The sequence below is a fragment of the Canis aureus genome, chromosome 31 (genome assembly GCF_053574225.1).
Source record: "Canis aureus isolate CA01 chromosome 31, VMU_Caureus_v.1.0, whole genome shotgun sequence".
Lineage (NCBI taxonomy): Eukaryota > Metazoa > Chordata > Mammalia > Carnivora > Canidae > Canis > Canis aureus.
In genome coordinates this window covers 40,658,878-40,679,086 of record NC_135641.1, presented here as the reverse complement: position 1 = coordinate 40,679,086, position 20,209 = coordinate 40,658,878, and the positions used below count along the sequence as shown (strand labels likewise).

Genomic DNA, 20,209 nt, shown 5'->3' with positions numbered 1-20,209 from the left:
AAAATTTACATTCCAGTTTTTCAGTGCTGGCATATAGAAGCACAATTGATTTTTTTTTTTTTGATCTTACATTATACAGCTTTGCTTAGTTCACTTATTGTGCTAGTAGCTTTATTGTAAATACCTTAGAATTTTCTCCAAAGATGATCATGTGATGTGTGAATGCCTTCCTAATTTGTATACCTTCTATTTTATGTTATTGCCTTATTGCTTTGCTGGGACCATCAGTAAATTGCTGAACAACAGTAATGAGAACGGACATCTATGCCTTGTACTTATTGTTGAGAGAAATCAGCATTCAGTTATTGTATTGTGCTTTAGTTAGGTTTCTTATAGGTGCCTTTTATTATTTTGAGGAAATTCCTTTCTACCTATACCTATAATTTGAGAGTTTTTGTTATAAATGGTATTGAATTTTGTCACATTTTTTTCTCTATTGATCTTTTTTTTTTTTTTTTGGTTAATGTGAATCAAATTGATTTTTCAGGTTTTTTTTTTTTTTAAGATTTTATTTATTCATGAGAGACATAGAGTGAGGCAGAGACACAGGCAGAGGGAGAAGCAGGCTTCCTGAGGGGAGCTGGATGTGGGACTCTATCCCAGAACCCTGGGATCTCCACAGGAGCCAATGGCAGACGCTTAACCACTGAGCCACCCAGGCGTCCCAATTTTCAACTTTTAAAGCAACCTTACATTCTTAGGATAACCTCACTTTGTTGTGAGATATTATCCTTTTTATAAGTTGTGTTGTTTTTTAAATTCTGAATTCAGTTTTTAATAGATATAGTACTAAAGTTTCAATTTCTTTCTACTTCTGTCTTGGTAACTTATTTCTTTCAAGGAAATTGTCCATTTTATCTAATCTTTTTCTTATAAGATTATTTATAATATATCCTTATTATCTAATATCATTTTAATATCTGTAAGCCCTGTAGTGATTTTTTTATTCATTTTTTATATCGATAACTTGTGCTGTTCCTTTTTTTTACTAAGTTAACAGAATTTTTAGTTTTTTATCTTCCAATCCTTTTATATACATTTATTTTTAAAACCTGATATATTATAGCATATATAAAATTACATATTTATCTATCTGAGAATATATTATATATTTTCAATGACCATGTGTTTAGTCACTTTTTTAAAACCACTTTATTGATTAGTGTGTGATTGTCATACAAAAAGAGCTGCATGTATTTAATATACACAACTTGATGAGTTTGGAGATAAGTATACATCTATGAAACCATCACTATAATCAATGCCATAATATATCAGCTTCAAAAGTTTCCTCCCATCTTCTTTATTTTTTATTTTTTTGTAATAAGAACACTTAACATAAGATCTACCATCTTAACAAATATTTAAGTATGCGATATAGTGTTAACTATAGGCACTATACTGTACAGTGGATCTCTAGGACTTACTTATCTTCCATAACTGAAACTTTGTACCCTTTGTTCAAGACCATCTTGTTTCCTCCTTTCCCCAGGCCCTGGTACTACCACCTATGAGTATTATTAGTATTTTTAATGCATTATCCTCAAAATTGAGGACCTCCGGAAAGCTATTTTAAGATCCTCCAAAATACCTAGTTCTGTATACAGGGTACACAATGCTTACAGATTAAATAAAGAATGATAAAGACTTAGTTGCCAAGTATAGATACAACCCTTGTTGTATTTAGTATCTATAATAAAATTACAACCCTTGTTTATCTATAATAAAATTGCCATGTGATCCAGCAATCCCACTTCAAGACATCTAACTAAGGGAATTGAAATCAAGATCTTGAAGAAATATATGCATTGTCATGCTTATTACAGCATTATTCAAAATGGCCAAGACATGGAAGCAACCTTTATCCATCAAAGGATGATGGATAAAAAAAGTTTTGTATTTACATTCAATAGAATATTGTTCAGCCTTAAGAAAGAAGGAAACCTGCTATTTGCAATAACATGCATGAACCTGGAGGACATTCTACTAAGTGAAATAAGATAGAGAAGAACAAATACTACACAATTCCACTTATACGAGGAATCTAGAATTATGAGACTCCTTTTTTTCTTTTTTTCATCTAGCTGGAAGTTTTCCTGTTTTATTAATCTTTTCAAAAAGCTAGTTTTGGTTTCATTGAGTTTTCCATGTTGTTTTTCTGTTTTAGATTACCGTGAATTCTTGTCTATTATCCTCTTCCTTCTTACTTCGGGTTTAGTTTGTTCTCTTTTCTTAAAGTTCTTATTTTATTTTATTTTTTAGTTATCTTTACACCCATTATGGGGCTTGAAACCATGACCCCAAGGTCAAGAGTCACCTGTTCTCCCAGCTGAGCCAGCCAGATACCCCTCTATTTTCTTATTCTTTTTTTTTTTCTATTTTCTTATTCTTAATGTGAAGGCTCTGATCACTGATTTTAAATGTTGTCTTTCTTATAAAAACATTCAAAGCTATAAAATCTTGTAAGAGGAACATTAATGTAGAAGTACATGTTAATACCTCTGAAATCAGGATGCATCTTACTCTCAAGATCATTTCACAGCTATACTTATACTTTTTTTCTTCTCAGTGGCACAAACAGTAATGATGCATCTTATAAATATTAGTGTCCCAGATTCAATGAAATGTGTGGTTATTATACAATTCTTTTGAACTCTGCGTATCTAGTAGTTGCTTAGTGAAGATCCTCACATGATGCTTGTGAGTCATAACTCAAATGGTGACTTTCTCCTTGCCAGTGAGAGAGACATTGTTTATACTTTGTTTAAAGCATGAATTTTGATCTTTTATCTTTTTGTGTGTTATCCTCAAAACTGAGGGTTCCTCAAGAGCTATCTTCAGATCTTCCAAAGTATCTAGTAGAATATTCTGTACACAGTGTACACAATGCTTGTAGATTAAAGAATGATAAAGACTTCATTGCAAAATATAGCATTAACAGTGGCCCCCAAATGGAAGATCTCTGATTTTACAATTAATGTGTACATCAAAAAATTGCAAGGGCCACCTGGGTGGCTCAGTCAGTTGAGCATCTGACTCCTGATTTTGGGTCAGGTCATGATCTCAGGATCCTGGGATCAAGCCCCATATGGGGCTCCATGCTCAGTAGGGAGTCTGCTTAAGGATTCTTTCCCTTTCTCCATACCCCCGCCAGAGCCACCCCCCCAAAAAATAAATCTTTTTTTAAAATTACAAATATCTATATGTTTTTAAATGTCTTTCACCTTCAGTGACCAACCAGTGCACAGCAATGTACTTTTCTACCTAAAAAAACCCCAAAAAACTCTTTTTAATTCATTTTAGATCTTTTGCTATCAATTGCTGCATTTTTTGTTTGTTTGTTTGGACATAGATTACTTTTGTGTTCCTTTTGCAATCTAAATTAAATGTGCAAGTATTTATAGTTCATACACTGCACTATTTGTTTTCTTATTTATGTTATTCAGTATGTGTTTAAGTACTTTATCTTTCAGGTTTTATTTCTCTTTAACTGAATGAAATAGAGTATAAAAAGATTTAAAAAATCTCTAACTTCTTAAAACTCTGTTGTTTTACATGCTTGGAGGACTCCCTGGCAAGGCAGTATTCGGTCTAGAATTCTGAGGCTTTGGTCTTTGTATAGACTCCTGCCCCTCGGGTCTGGCATTTCAGCAGATAGAGTTTTCTTTTCTTTTTTGTTTTTAAAGATTTATTTATTTGAGAGACAGAAAGGGGGGAGGAGGAGTGCATAGGAAGGAGGGGCAGAGAAAATCTCAAGCAGACTCCCTGCTAAGTGTGGAGCCTGATGTGAGGCTCTATCTCAGGACCCTGAGAACATGACCTGAACTGAAATCAAGAGTCAAACATTTGACCCACTGAGCCACCCAGGCACCCCAAAATTTTCTTTATTGTTGTTTTTTGTTTGTTTTTCCTCTTTATAGGGGAGTTATATCTCATACAGATTTAAGTCAGAGGGATCCCTGGGTGGCTTGGATTTGGCTTTGGAGCCTGCCTTCAGCCCAGGGCATCATCCTGGAGACCCGGGATCGAGTCCCACATCGGGCTCCCTGCATGGAGCCTGCTTCTCCCTCTGCCTGTGTCTCTGAGTGTGTCTCTGTGTGTGTCTCTCCCTCTCTCTCTGTTTCTCTGATAAATAAATGAAATCTTAAAAAAAAAAAAAGATTTAAGTCAGATTCTGACTTTAGAACTCAACCCCAAGGGAAAAAAATGACTATACTATAATCTGAGCTGCCTATGGCACTGCCACAGAGAAGAGCCCAGGGATCCATTCTTACATTGGAAAAATTTCCTCTATCAGCAAACTTGCCTTCTTTCCTGCTCAGAAAGGCTTGGGGTCCTGTGGACACTGCTTGCTGGTATAGGAAGTCAGTGTTTCTGTTTTATCAATTAGAATACTCTGGCTTGGATTAACAGAATGCTCAACTAAATTTGGCTTAAAGAGTGAGGATTTATTTGTCTCATTTAATAAGAAATCCAAAGTTAGGCAGTCCTAAAGTTGGTGAATGGTCGAGTGATTTCAGGGTTCTGGTCTTCCCCTTAGACTTTCAATATGGCTATCCCTGTCTCAGCATTGTATCCTCCTACAGCATCTGTCCTACAGCCACTTTTCCTGGTTTGTGTGTTTGTGTTTGTGTGTGTGTATGTGTGTGTGTGTGTGTGAGAGAGAGAGAGAGAGAAACAGGAAAAACTTTCACATTAACCCCATGTGGACCTCCTCACACATCTTATTATCTAGGATGATGTCACATCATGTTCTAGGTGCACAGGAGGCCGGGAAAAGCATGTCTTTAGAATATTCACATGGTACAGTAAGAGGTAGGCTCTGATTATAGAAAGGAGGTGGAGAATGGCTGTTGGCTGGGCAATCAACAGTATCTGCATAGGCGTATATGTTTGCATGTGTGAGTAAGAGAGAAAGAAATCTCTTTTTTGTTCTTCTTGTTCTTCTTGTTCTTCTTTCTTCTTCTTTCTTCTTTCTTCTTTCTTCTTCTTCTTCTTTTTTTTTTAATGGCTCAAGGCTCTTGTTCCCAACTAAAGTTGTATGTGAACTCATAGCAGAATTTTGACCTGCCACCCTGGGGGGTGGGCGGGTGGATGATGGCATTTGGGCTAAAATTGCCTTTGTTTCCTATGACACAATCAGAACTTTATGGTTTGTTTTAGTTTCTTAGAATTTTGGTTTTGTGATTTCAGGTTGAGCCCAGAAATCTTCCTGAAACGCCCAGTGGTTGAAGGAAATCGTTGGAGGTTGGACTGCATTCTTAAACGAAAAGCAGTACGTATTCCAAACACATGCTCATGTAATTTTTGAAATGTTTATTATCTCTGAAATGTCTTTCATACATAAGTATGACTGTTTTCTTTAGAGTTTGACAAAAAGTCAAATACATGATGTTTTCAAGTTTATTTGGTTCTGTTTTTTTTTCCTCTTACTCTTGGCTACATAAATATTTTCGCCTAACTCACAGTATGAATTATATTAGGAACTCTAATTTTTGATTTTTAATCAGTTATGGGCAGTTAATTTTATGGGCAAAAACATTGTAACAGGATTTTATTATTGAATAATAAAGGGTGAAATGAAATGTAACATTTTATTTTATTCATTATTCTGCCATTTGAGCAACAGATAAAGTTATGAGGAGAATGATTACAGTTAGAGGGGCCAAGCTAATGTAGAAGAGTGTCAAAGAGGAGGGACATTAAGAATTGGCTGTTTCTTTGGTTCCAGTTATGGGACAGTTCATGGTAAAAATGGGAAATTGTTTCCTCTCCAGTTGACCCTGTAGATTCTGGGTGAGCACTGAGTACATCCTTCTTGGTACAAAAAGTAAGTAACTGAAGCAGTATAGGCTCACCAATGACTACTTTACATTCGTATTTTTTAAAAGATTTTATTTACTTATTCATGAGAGACACACAGAGAGAGAGAGGCAGAGACACAGGCAGAGGTAGAAGTAGGCTCCCCATGGGGAGCCCAATGTGGGAGTCGATCCCAGGACCCTGGGATCATGACCTGAGCCGAAGGCAGACACTCAACTGCTGAGCCACCCAAGCATCCCTATATTCGTATTTCTAATGAATGTTATTATATAGCTGTCTCTCAACCAAATTAAATTAAGTTGAATTAGAATAGATCTGGATTTATTATTAATCATGTCCAAATTAGGAAGTGCTGACCTTTTTTACTATTAGTTGAAATTGTCTTAGTTTTTCTTATTCTATCATTAAACATTCTAGCATTTGTAGATCCTGGGTGGTGGGGAGTAGCGTTTTTTTTTGTTGTTGTTTGTTTTGTTTTGTTTGTTTGTTTGTTTTAGTTGTGACTCATTTCTTCTTTCCCATTCTCCACATTCCCCTTTCCTTTTCCCACTCATGAGTCTCCCTTCTTTTTTTTTTTTAAGATCTTATTTATTTATTCAAGACAGAGAGAGAGAGAGAAAGAGGCAGAGACACAGACAGAGGGAGAAATAGGCTCCATGCAGGGAGCCCGACTGGGACTCGATCCCGGGTCTCCAGGATCATACCCCTGGCTGAAGGCAGTGCCAAACTGCTGGGTCACTGGGGCTGACTGAGTCTCCCTTCTTTCAGTGTCTTTTTCCCATGCCTTGCTTTAAGATCTCTGAAGATATCCATAGACAGAGTCGAACCCCACTGCTAATACATTGATGGAAGAAGAAGCTGATAAACTTTATTTCAAACACATGTTCTGCCCAATAGCATCATCTTTGTGGCTAGTCTATTTCATTGTCTCAACAGAATTCCATTCGCAGGATTGGAAATTCTGATCCTGAAAAGCATGATTTGCATATTCGTTAAATAATTTAGCATAGAGTTATTGAGTGTCTCCTATGACCCAAGAACTACACTAATTACTAAAGATGCCATGTGTGTGAATAGGATTCCATCCCTGCCCATGGAGGGCTTGCTAAAGGACTCATGTCCTGGGTTCAGTCCTAGCCTTACCAAATTTCTATCTATATATTAAATGAGCTATAACTTTCTCTATGGTTCTGTCTGTGAAATGGCAACTTTCCCATCTGTCCTCAAGACTCCATTTCAGTTTGAGTGCCTGGGTGGCTCAGTTGGTTAAGCATCTGCCTTCAGTTCAGGTTGTGATCTCAGGGTCCTGGGATTGAGCCCCATGTCAGGCTCCTGTTCAGTGGGGAGTCTGCTTCTCCCTCTCCCTCTGCCCCTTCTTCTGCTCATGCGCTTGCTCTCTCGCTCCGTCTTGTTCTTTCTCTCTCATTCTCTCTCTCTCAAATAAATAAAATTGTAGTTAAGTTGTAGTTAAGTTGTTCCAATCTTGCCTAGCAGTTGTCAGCCATACTGGTAAATCCTCTTTATGGTACTTATCCAACACTTCACTGTTGTAGGTTTCAGTCAACATGAATTTGTTGAGCACCTACTATGTGCAGGGCCCTTGGCTTATCAAATGGGGATGTACATAAATAAAAGACACAATTCCTGACCTGAAAGAGCTTAAAACTCAAGAGTCAGCTGGGTACAGAGACAGTGCCAAGATTCAAAGGTGGGAGAGAGACCATTGGGTCAGTCTAGTGGGAAAGCCCCTCACAATATGAGGAATTTAGGGCATTTAGAATGGTCAAAAAAGTTTGAAACGAAAGGAAGAAGTGTCTAGGTGTAGAAAATGTGGTGAGGAAACATTCTGGAGGCAAGAATTCTGAAGGCTTGGTCAGTGATGGTAAAGTGACAAGGTTGATTATACCCGAGTGTTGGCTTAAGTAGGATGCCAGGTCAAGTTGGAAAGGTAGTTGCAACCAGATGTGGAGGCTTGGGGGCCAAGTCAGTGGTTTGGATTTTATGGAAGAAAGTGGGGGAACTACTGGGGAACAGGGCCTAGTAGAGGAAGGATGATCTGATCAAGATGGTGTGTTAAGAAGGTGAATCTGGCAGTGGGAGGAAGTGGGGATAATCCAGGCTCAAGGAGCTCAATTCTAGCTGACTTGAGTGTGAGGTGCCTACAGGCCATCTGAGTAAATCAGAAAGCTAGTAAATCCCTCTGGAGGTTGGTCTCCCTGTCATGGAGGCCTGGCCCTCCATGCCATGCTAGTTCTCATGTGTTTGCTTTCCCCTTAGGCTATTGGCCAATTCACATTTCTATCACTAGCATGGCTTTTCTTTGCTGTAATGGCCCATGAACCCTGGTGAGGTCCTCTAGGTGAACAGCATGGCCAAGTAAATATTATTGTGTGATAATGGTGCTTCTTTTTAATTTCATCTCCTTCATGAAACTTTAAATTTTTAGATTGTGCACAATGATTTTAAAAATTTCCTAAGGAAATAGTAATACTACTTAAAATATTAATTTCCTACTGGTATATTTGGCACAATTGCTCTTCCTTGATCTAGCTGTGCCATATTATTTTGGTCATAAATTTTTACCTCCTGGACCATTCTAAATTGATATTTTCTATGTCTATAATCACTACTTTACATAATTTAGTTTCTGAAAGCCACTACCTTCACAAAGTACTAGGTTGAAAATAACATTTATTCTCATGTTAATGAGTCCTGTGGTCCACAAGGCTGATTAAAATAAAGACTTTTTCTTTCTATCTCAGTGTGTAGATTTAAGGGGAGGAATTTAGTGTCTCTGCCTCATAGCCAAGATATAGGCAAACATTTCTTATAATGGCAGTTCTTAGGGAAGAAATACAATATTTTGTTTCTCTAGTGATAGCCAAGTTGGTGTTTTCCTATTTCTTTGGCCTTTTGATAAGCAGTGTTATCATTTAAAATAGTATAAGGCAACCTTGACTTACAGACTGATGACAACTCAAGTCAGCATACCAGGGTTTGCCACAGATCTGCGTTTATTGCCCCAAGAGCTGAGATAACTTGCATCATAGTTATGACAACTGTATTCCTGTACCCACCGTGTCTATTTCAGCCTTAGAAATATGTGATATTTCTGATGGGACTTATGTCAAAAGAATCTTCCAAATGCAGTAACCTGGAGGCTTAGAGAAAGGAGCTTAGGTCCTCAGGGGGGATGTTGTCGTCAGACAATTTCTTTCTGTCCTGGATCGGAAGGCACATTGTAGAGTTGCAGTCGGTGATCATCAGGAGGAAAAGATGTTCAGGTTTGTCAAATGAGGCAAATAATCACATCTTCAGGCAGAAAAATCAAACAAGATCTTATCAAAGTCCTGGACTAGAAGGGCCTTCTGGGAAGACGAGAATATGTTTTGAACCTTGAGGACTGTGCTTCAAATGGAACTGGTTAAAAAAAAAAAAAAAGGCATAGGAGCATTTGTGCTCTTTCACATGGCTTACATTTGAATGACAAGGATATGATTTCCTTTTGTCCTTTACTTTTCATTTTCCCAAAATATCGTGCCCTCTGGGGAAGTCCTTGTGAATGATAAAATTAGGGTAGTTCTTGGGATTGCATAAGTTAGGCAGTGGACAGACTTGGCTGCATTCAGAAAATATTTTGACTACTATACTTTGAATAATTAGAGAAAAATCTGGCTCAAAGTAGTCTCCTTTCCTTGACTTCAACTATAAAGAATTCTTATTTTTTGTTGTCTTTACATGTGTTTTGCGTATGTAAAGCTCCTAAGAATTCCTACCGTGCATAGCATTATGTCTACTCTACTTGATTCAAAACTAATTAAAAAAGAGGACAGAGCTTTCATCTCTTAAAGCTCAGGTTTCATGAAGTTTATTCCATGTTTACACTGTGAAGTGAGTTCTGCTAACCTTTGGGTTACATGACTTCAGCAGAGATAAGAAACATGGCATCACGTAGCCCACTCCATGCCATCCATTTTCTACTTCCCCTATTAATACTTTTCTTCCTCTTCCCCAAGCAAAAAAATAGTTTCCCCTAGGGTCATGAAAAGGCATTGGTAAAACATTGGATGCTCCCAATGTGTATTTCAAATTACAGAATTAACATCAGTCCCTTTTTCTTTTCTAACTTGACTTTCATTTTATGCAAGTATTTCCCACATTTTGTGTAAGTCTGCTTTATTATGACCTGCAAATGGCTTTGTTGCCAAGAAACATTTTTCCTTTGCCCTTTCTAGTTTTAGAGTTTATGATACTGTTGTAACACCCTGACCAAAGAAGAGGAATTTATTGTTTTATGATCATAGAAATCTTGTCACTAATTAACCACTCATTGTAATATAGGTGGAAGTAAATACTTGTAAACCAGACCACCTAAAATAAACTGTTTTCTTCAATTACTTCCTTATTCGTTCTTTGTATATATGCTAAAAAAGACTTAAAAGTCCTTTTACCCTGTTTCCTTTGGAGTTAATTTATTTCAATGAGAAAAGACAAAATATAGAAGAAAATGTCAGGCATTAATAGATGGATGGTAATAATGTAATCCATTACTGCTAACATCTCTATTATTTCAAAAAATCCATTAGTTAGGTAGGTAAATGGAAAACTATAAGATTTAGGCCAGTTTCTACTACTATCCTTCAAGAATAGTAATTTCATAAACCTGAGAAGCAGACTTTCATCCATTTAAAACAAATGAACCATGATGAAAGAAGTCAGGTATAACATTTTATAATTTAGGTTGCACTTTTGGGTTTTAAAGTTTATATTATATTTTTTGATGGGAGTCTATTTTTTTTTCACTGTTATCCAGAGCTGAATCCTGAAATATTTAAATAGAGTAAATATGAACAGTAGAGGTAAAAAACAATATTCTAGTTTTCATTTAAAGCCCTCCATCAGTGGTTTATTACAGAGCACTAAGTGGCCAAACTGTTAGAAGTTAATCTGCTCATTTCTTGTTTACACTTTTCACTTCCTATTTCTTTACTCCTATCTGCACTTACGTACTTGGTTGCAGTAATAGTTGCATAATAATGATTACTAATAAGCTGGTTCCAAAATTCAGCTGTTAACTAGAAATAAGATGACGTATATATTTTTATCCTATTTTTTTTAGTCAGAATGGATCTTATAGTACTCAAATTTCCTTAATGCAGCTTAAATACATGTATTTAGTATGTTCCTCAAAAAATGTATACACTTGTCACATGTTACACCAGGAAAACAGAATATTAGTATTTTGAGGTCATGTGTTCTTATAACAATTTGGGGGCCAGAACATGCTTCTTCATATTGGCAGACCAGTATTGGGGAACTATCTTTATATATTTGGCTTACTCTAAGATATTATATCCTGCAACCTACAAATATTAACTCCAATGTTATTTCACATTTTTATAGCATTGCAAAAGTAACCAGTTTTAATAAATTAGATGTGTTCAACCCACAGTTGACTTCTTAAATTAGTGACTCCAATTTCCATTATGAACTATGCCTAATTACCATGGATTGTTAATTTAAATTGTAACTAAATTGTTCTTTGCCACTATCGTTTTATTAGATGTGCCTGCATCTCTAATACTTTAGGAAGTACAGTATAATGGAAAAATTCTTGCCTTTTATCCCTAGGATATTAAATGCCAAGGTGTAGGCATTTTTAGACATTAATATGGATGTGGTATGTTTCAGAGTGCCTTCAAAGCTACTGGAGGTAGAAAACTCAAATTCAAATCTTGCAAACTGCAAAGGCAATACTGAGAATGCAAACCTAAAAAAGTAAAAAGGGTCATACGATAAGCGGGGGGTAAATAAAATAAGAGTTTCCTGGAGGACTACATTTTGAACTCTGTGTTGGAGAGGGAACCATGTGAATGGCCAGAGAAAAGACGAAGGACATTCAGGTGGGGGGCAGTTGAGTACAGGTTAAACCTTATCATTACCCAGAACTAGAGGAGAAAATACTAGTTTGTTTGTTTGTTTGTTTGTTTTTAGACAACCAGCTGTCAGACATTGTCTTTTTCATAGTTAATGTTAATAAAAATTGTTATCTGCATAGCATGTTAAAGTTTATCAGGCACTTTTGATTTAATTTGACCCTCACAATGGCCTTGTCTATCAAGTCCAAGGTCTAAGGCTGGATCAATGTTAATAGTGTGCTGTTGTTAAAACTCAGGCATTTTTTAATGTTAAAGAAACCGACTTCCAAAGAAGTCATTTCAGAAACAGATATTAATGTTGTAATTGTGGGTTAAGAGAATGAATCGGTATATTCATCTTTTGGAGATTAAGAAATAGGTTTTTCATCTAAATATTTTTAATGAAGAAAAATTCTATTAAAACACTCCAGGAACATTTAAGGGATATTTAGTATAATTTATTGCATCAGAGTTTTGTGTCAAACTAATTGAAGTATAATAAAAGCAAACCAGAAACTCTAATCCTGTAACATGAATCAGGCCAAAACTTTCCTCAATGATAAGTGTTAGAAAATGTTCAGAGTGTAAGATCATCAGACACTTTTAGCAGATGAGGTTACTATTTCAGCCTTTCGGCTGTAATTCATCAAATATTGACACTATCTCTTGGTATGACAAGTTATAGGATTAGAAAGGAGATAAATTTTTATTTTTGATATTTGTATCTTAAAATACACTTATATTTCACCTTCTTGTATTGCATTTTTCATTAACTATTTTATTCTTGTTTGTGGAAGAAAGTTTATAATATGCAGGAAGGAAAAAGAGAAAAATGATAACCTACTTTTAGAAATTCTCATTCCTCTTTGTGTTTTCTCTTGTAACAGCAACAGGGAGTGAGAATCTTTGTAATGCTCTACAAAGAGGTGGAACTTGCTCTTGGAATCAACAGTGAATACAGCAAGAGGACTTTGATGCGTCTACACCCCAACATAAAGGTATTAAATTCATCCTTTTGAACAATAGTTCTTCTTTATTATTCTGAGGTTTTTCAGATGTGTTTTGCCTTAAGCAGTGTAATCTGTTGAATTCCCTAATATATATTTTGAATAAATAGCATTATATCCTTCCTAGAAATAAAACAAAATATTCTAGTTTCTTATACTTCTGATATTGATGAAGTCAGCAGAGTTCATATTTCTGTTTCTCTTACCCTGATAATTTAGCCAAGAACACACCTTCTGGAATTGTTTTAATATTCAGGCGCTCTGCCAAGTTCCCATGCTCCTCATTTAGATTATCCTGGAAGCTTTTAGATATGGTCTCCTTGTAACATCCCTTGAATGCTGATAGCAACAGAGAGCTCCTCTAGGATTTAAGAAGTTTTTTCTTAATAGTGTATTGTGTAAAAAACTAATAAAGTAAATAAACACAATAATAATAAACTTGAAAAAAGCTATTTGATACTTACCAAAGATTTAAGGCCTATTGATAGTTCTTGCTCAGTCATTGAGATATGTCAAAGCAATTAATTAATAAATCTCTAGCAGGCTTAAAGTGTTTAACAATCATATATTTTATTTGGCTAAAAAAAGATGTTCCATGTAGATAGTAATCTAAAGAAAGCAGGCGTGGCTGTACTAATATTATATGAAATTGACTTTTTTTTATTAAATTGACTTTAAGTAGAAAAAGTTTATAGAAAACAAGGAAGGATATCATACATTAGTAAAAGTTTCAATGCAGCAAGAAGATATAGCAATTATGAACATGCGCCTACTTAATAATGACGGTCACAATATATAAACCAAATATTGACAGATTTAAAGGGGAGAATAGACAGTTCTACAACAATAGTTGGACACTATAATATCCCACTCTCAATAATGATTGGTATAGACATACAGTGGAATATATTTCAGTCTTAAAAAGGAAGGAAATTCTTTTTTTTTTTTAAATGCAACTCATTCATAATCCCTCACCTAGAAAAAAAAATCACTATTCATATTTTGGTGCAATTTTTCCCCAGGTCTTCTTCCCCCCTACACATGCACCTGCATACACGCACACATTTCTATTTATAGAATTGGATTATACCACACATGCTCTTTGGAAACCTTCGTTTTCACTTAAAATGCATAGAGCAATTATTTAAGTTTATCAACATCCTCCTTCCTTTTAAATGGCTACTGATCTCCACTGTAATGGTAGGCCATGATATTCAGCTTCTACGGTGGGGAAGTTTAGGTGGTTTCCAGTTTTTTTCCATCATCAAAAGTGCTCCTGTCTTGTCCCACCATTTCCTGTGCCTCTGTCAGACTATTTGCTTGCAAGTAGAGTTGCTAAACAGCAGGTTATACACACACTAAGAGTTACTGGGGGGTACTGCCAAGTTGCCCAACCAAAGGGCATTACCAGCCTTTATTACTTTGAGAAGAGAGTGAGAGCATCTGTCTCTCCCCATCCTCATTTTCACAAGGTATCATTAAAAAAAAAAAAATTGTTAATGCCGTTAAAGATTGTGAGGCTGGAGGTTAGTGTCTTGAACCCAGCACAGCACTTCTCAGGCAGAAAAGGTTCAGGCAGGGGGTGTATTTAGAGCCCTCACAGATGGATTTGGGGGAAGCAAATCACATATAGGAGAATGCCTTTAACGAATGGGCAATGGCAGTGACTGGGAGGTTCTCTCTGTCAGTTTTAATGTGTAGACTCCAGAGACAGCTTCAGCCATCAGCACTGACACTTTAAAGAGGAGTTGACACTGGTAGCAGGGGAAACATGGTCGCACATGGAAAGGAAGCCCCGCACTGCCTTCCCTTACTCCTCTTCCTGGTGATTCCAAGCAAAGGCCCAGCGTTTTGACTCTGTTATAAAAATGATTCTGGCTTTTTAAAATTATTATTATTGGAGTTCAATTTGCCAACATATAGCACAACACCCAGTGCTCATCCCATCAAGTGCCCCCTCAGTGCCCATCACCCAGTCACCCCCACCCACCCCCAACAGGAAGGAAATTCTGACATACACTAAAACATAGATGAACCTTGAAGACATTATTCTATATGAACTAAGCCAATCACAGGAAGGCAAATATTGTATGGTTCTATTTATATATATAAGTCCAAGTCAGAGACAGAGTAGAATGGTGTTTCTAGGGGTTGCAGGAAGGACAGAATGGGGAGTTATTGTTCAATGGGTATAGAGGTTTGCAAAACAAAGGGTTCTGGAGATAGTGGTGATGATCAAACGATATGAATGTACTTTATGCCACTGTACTGTACATTTAAAAATGGTTAATATGGTAAATTTTATGTGTATTTTACCACACATAAAAGAAGTAGGTTACTAAAAAAAGTAGTCTCAAAATTTTTTGGAATGTTTCTACTTAGAAGATCTACAAAAACAGGTCAGTCTGGGATCATTTAAAAAGAATTCTGTTTGAAAGCAGGAGGATAATATCTTCTAAAAATATCTTTCAAATCAAGAACTGACAAAGTATGCATATCCCTATATCCATATGCTTGCCATTTTAATTCAATGGCTGCCAAAATATCAATATACCTATTAAAAATTTTGTCAGAGATAGATGTTGGTTAAACATTTTTTGAGTTTTTTTTGTTTTTAAAATAATATCAGGTGTAATGGAATTCTTTAAAGTGGAAAAAAGAATCAGCTTATGTCGAGCTGACTTACTGAACTATATGGCCAAATTACTAGCTAAATGGCAGCTGCCCCAAAATGTGGTATGGGGTGGTGCTGGTGGAGAGGCTTAAAAAGTAACTAAAAGTCTTCCTCTTCTAAATACTGAGAGTGAAATTAGAACTTTGGTGTATACATAGCACATTTTGGTATTTGAATTCTAGAGAATGCTATTCAGGGGAGAATGGCTAAAATTGACAACTGAGGAAACAACAGTTGTTGGCGAGGATGCGGATAAAGGGGAACCCTCTTACACTGTTGGTGGGAATGCAAACTGGTGCAGCCACTCTGGAAAACAGTATGGGGGTTTCTCAAGAAGTTAAAAATAGAGCTACCCTGAGATCCAGCAATTGCACTACGAGGTATTTATCCAAAGGATACAAAAATACAAAAATAGTGATTTGAAAGGGCACATGCACCCCAATGTTTATAGCAGCAATGTCCACAATAGCCAAAATATGGAAAGAGCCTAAATGTCCACCAACTGATGAATAGATACAGAAGAAGTGGTGTGTGTGTATGTATGTGTGTGTGTGTGTGTGTATATATATATATATATATATATATATATATATATATATATATATATATGAATATGACTCAGCCATCACAAAGAATGAAATCTTGCCATTTGCAACAACATGGATGGAACTAGAGTATATTATCCTAAGTGAAATAAGTCAGTCAGAGAAAGACAAGTACCATGTGATTTCACTCATATGTGGAATTTAAGAAACAAAAACAGATGAACACAGGGAAGGAAAAATAAAGTCAGATAAAGACAGGGAGGCAAAAAAAGAAAAAAAAAACAGGGACGCAAACAGTAAGAGGCTCTTATCCATAGGAAACAAACTGAGGGTTGCTGGAGGGGAGGGGGTGGGGGGACGGGCTAACTGGATGATGGGCTCTAAGGAGGGCACGTGATGTAATGAGCACTGGGTGTTATATACAAGTAGCGAATTACTAAATTCTACCCTTGAAACTAATACTACACTAAATGTTAACTAACTTGAATTTAAATGAAGTCTTGAAAGAGGACCAAAGCAGAACAGGGAGGGAGGGAAGGAAGGAAGGAAGGAAGGAAGGAAGGAAGGAAGGAAGGAAGGAAGGAAGGAAGGAAAGGAAGGAAAGGAAGGAAGGAAGGAAGGAAGGAAGGAAGGAAGGAAGGAAGGAAGGAAGGAAGAAAGAAAAAAGAAAGAAAAAGAAAATGCTATTCAAGGGAGAAGACAGATCTGTTTTATTACAAAATGAAGGACACTTTAAAAAGTGCATCACCTGTGGGTGTTTCTTTTCCCTCCCAAGGTGATGAGGCACCCAGATCATGTGTCATCCAGCGTGTATCTGTGGGCTCATCATGAGAAAATTGTGGTCATCGACCAGTCAGTGGCCTTTGTGGGTGGGATCGACCTGGCCTATGGAAGGTGGGATGATAACGAACACAGACTCACGGACGTGGGCAGTGTGAAGCGTGTCACTGGAGGACCGTCGTCTCTGGGTTCTTTCACAGTAAGTGGATTTCACCTCTATGGAACTGCGTAGAAGGGACACGATTTGCATACCTATGGGTTAATAGCGGGACTGACTGGTTGGTCGAATGAGGGGTGGCGTATCCCTGTATGAGCAGACCTGGTTTCAAACACCACCTGGCAAGTCTGTAACATCGCATCTCTTATTCTCAGTTTCTTCTCTTGTAAGAGAAAAGAGATCCAATAGCGCGTTTGATAGCTCAGAGCAGCTCCTTTGTTTTCCATTTAAACAAAAGGCTCATTTCTCGTGTGGAAAAAAGGTTCATAAACAAAAATATGTGTCGATTGGGCTTTACGTTAAACAAGCAGACTTATTCCAAGCACCTGCTGAGCCTTTTGAAATCTTCCTACTTAAAGACGTGCAAAAATAGGGCAGGAGTCATGGAGGGGCTTCTTTTGAATGCAGGAAGTTAATAACTTCTCAAAGTACCTTTCACATCAGGAGCTGCCAAGACACCCATATGCCCGTATCCACACGCAGTGCTGACTTGTTTCAACCCTAACGGTGGCCAACATATCAATACACTTATTACAATTTTGATGGGCTCATCTCTTTTTACTGCTGGATATGTGACCTTTCTGGAAAGAAAGAGTTGGTGAATAAGTAGCTGGGAAAATAATTAACAGAAAAAGCATTTATCAGAGGCAGAAGTTCGGTAGCTCAACGGTGACTATAACTCACGTAATTGTGTTTGGAATAAAAAGGTTAGTAGGGATGAAATTTCAAGAATTTGGCCTACTGAAGGAGGAGCTACAATGGAACGCTTGGTATCCCTGTGCTAGCCCTGACCCGGCTCCTAGGAATCCTCCACTGCCCTGTGGCTGACCTCACCCAGTATTGTGTGTCGGTTAGAGGGCCTCTGTCATGTGTGAACTTTACACTTCAGCTCAGCTGGAATTAAAGGATCGCATTGCAGCATACCTTACGCAGTGTCTTTTTTTTTTTTTTTTAAATAATTTTCTCAGGCTGAAACAACGGAGTCCATGGAATCCCTAAGCCTGAAAAATGAAAAGGAATCTAGTAAAAATGTGCCCACCTCGAAGAGTGTTGATGATATGGATTCAAAGCTGAAAGGAATAGGAAAGTCCAGAAAATTCTCTAAATTTAGCCTCTACAGGCAGCTCCACAGGCATCACCTGCACAATGTAGACAGCATCAGCAGCATTGGCAGCGCCTCCAGTAAGTCTTCCTTTGCCAGGATGTATCTCAATAATTCTGTCCTGGACCCTGTGTTTACCAGTCTTTAAAACCCATCTTCCTGGAATGGAGTCATAGGAGCGATGCTGACAGGTGGCTATATGGCCCTAGTCAATATCCTGCCATTTTGAGGCTTGGTTGGCCTCATTTAGAACAAATTGTTTTATTCACATACGTAGTCATCACGACCCCAATTCATACTTCTGATGGTAGCAGGATGACTAAGCGTTTCCAAAATAATGCCAAGTCACGAAGAGAAAAGCATTAGGTGTCCTTCACTTCTTAGGGAAGAAATTTCATTTCTCTTCCTATCCAGTGATACATGAAGCTTTTATCTTTAAACATTAGATTTTCTACATCCTATAAATTTGCTGTTCTTTCCAAATCTGTCTTAGAGCTCTGCAGTTTTCTGTTGCACAGAATTTATGACTGATTTTATAGACTTGCCTCATTTAAAAAATGATCGAGGCTGCTCTTCAGTTTAGAAAACTTGATGTATATGTATTTCTCTGTGTAGAGAAAAAAAAAATAGAACTCTCAACTTTCTCCAGGTTATTGTAATCACTGTAGAAGTCGTCAGAATTTAATCCATGGTTTAAAACCCCACCTGAAACTCTTTCGCTCTTCCAGTAAGTCTGAGCAGGGGCTCCCTAGACCTGACACGGGTAAGTGATGTGTGAAGCAGCAAAATGTCCTCAGGCTTCCGCTTTTGCTGCATGAGCCGAGTGTGTTTCTGGATTGGCTTCCTGTTTGCACAGTTTTCACGCCACACGTATTACTAGAAATTGTAACCTGATGGGCTTTTGTAAGAACTACGTGTTTGAATGAGTTACTCAGGACCTAACGTGGGGTGGTGGGGATGAAGAGGACTTTGGCCTTGGATCGCATCAAGGGATGAGTAACAATCGCAAAGTCTGGCAGCCACAGGAAAATCCTAAGCTAGTTTATCATGTGCGGACTGCCTGTTAGGACCCTGAGCACTGGTGGTGCTTGGGAGTCGTAGTGTTATCTCCCTCTCTGCCGATCAGGAAACTGAGGGTCAGAGATGATAAGGAACTTGCACAGTGGTGTTCCGGTTTATCAGCCTCCCAGAGCTCACAAGGCAGATTTGTGAGTCAGCAGAAATGCGAATTACTGCATCACAAGCGTTTGGCCGAATTCCAAGGCCAGGGTTCTAATGTGCTATTTAGAAGACTGAGGCAGAGCCCAGCTGCAGGGGCTGGATGTGAGTCACATGGGGGACCTTGGTGTTTCTCGGGGTCTGAGAAGAACCCTCAGTAGGTGGGCCCTGGGCCCTCCCACCTCTATTGGTTCTTGCTCCAACCAGAGAAATCCTGCATATATGGAAGTTCCATGTGAATTTGTGTTGAAAAAAAAAAAAAGTAACATTCTACTATATTCTATATTCTATATTCTATAAAAGGAATTTAAAGAGCACAGCTCTACGTTTAAGTTGTGTAATGACTTAAACTTATAGTGTCTCATAGGACTTGAAACCCGAATTAAACATAGAGTAGCTCTTCATGAGAAATCTGAAGCTGAGTATTTGCTTGAGTTAATAACTTCCTTTCCTGAGGCTATAAACTGGGTTAACTTCTTTGCAGCCTTAGTTTCACCTTAACGCAAAAGACCATGATGGTGAAGTTGGTTAAGCGTCCAAGTCTTGATTTCAGCCCCGGTCATGGTCATGGTCATGGGATCAAGCCCTGCACTGAGCCCCATGTCTGGGCTTCATGCTCAGTGTTTGAAATTTTTTTTCTCTCCTTCTCCACCTCCCCCTGTTCGCTCTCTTTCTCAAATAAATAAATCATTAAAAATAAAGACCACAATGAACTGGGCTTCTAGTGAACCTTACTGGTGTATAGAAATCAGTGTGTAGCGTGCATGCAAGATCACTATGGGTTAATTAGAAATAGCACTAAAATCAGTTCATATGGAATGTAATTAGTAATCACGACACATTTCTGTAATATATATATTCAAAATCATTCAGCCATTCTTCAAGATTTTTTTTTCTTTCAAAATGATGTTGCAAGAGGGAGAAT

General features: G+C 37.5%; 1 protein-coding gene across 8 annotated transcripts in view; it reads left to right on the top strand.

The window, feature by feature from the left end:
• PLD1 (phospholipase D1) overlaps positions 1-20,209 on the top strand; it is a 204,572-nt gene that overhangs the window by 114,856 nt on the left and 69,507 nt on the right. For 7 of the 8 annotated variants that reach the window (XM_077880343.1, XM_077880346.1, XM_077880345.1 and 4 more), the window contains exons 12-16: positions 5,194-5,275; positions 12,629-12,739; positions 16,743-16,946; positions 17,933-18,146; positions 18,716-18,829. In XM_077880343.1, the coding sequence (XP_077736469.1) occupies positions 5,194-5,275; positions 12,629-12,739; positions 16,743-16,946; positions 17,933-18,146; positions 18,716-18,829 (725 nt within the window). The remainder of the gene's footprint in view (positions 1-5,193; positions 5,276-12,628; positions 12,740-16,742; positions 16,947-17,932; positions 18,147-18,715; positions 18,830-20,209) is intronic. The other variant, XM_077880341.1, reaches the window with a different exon arrangement.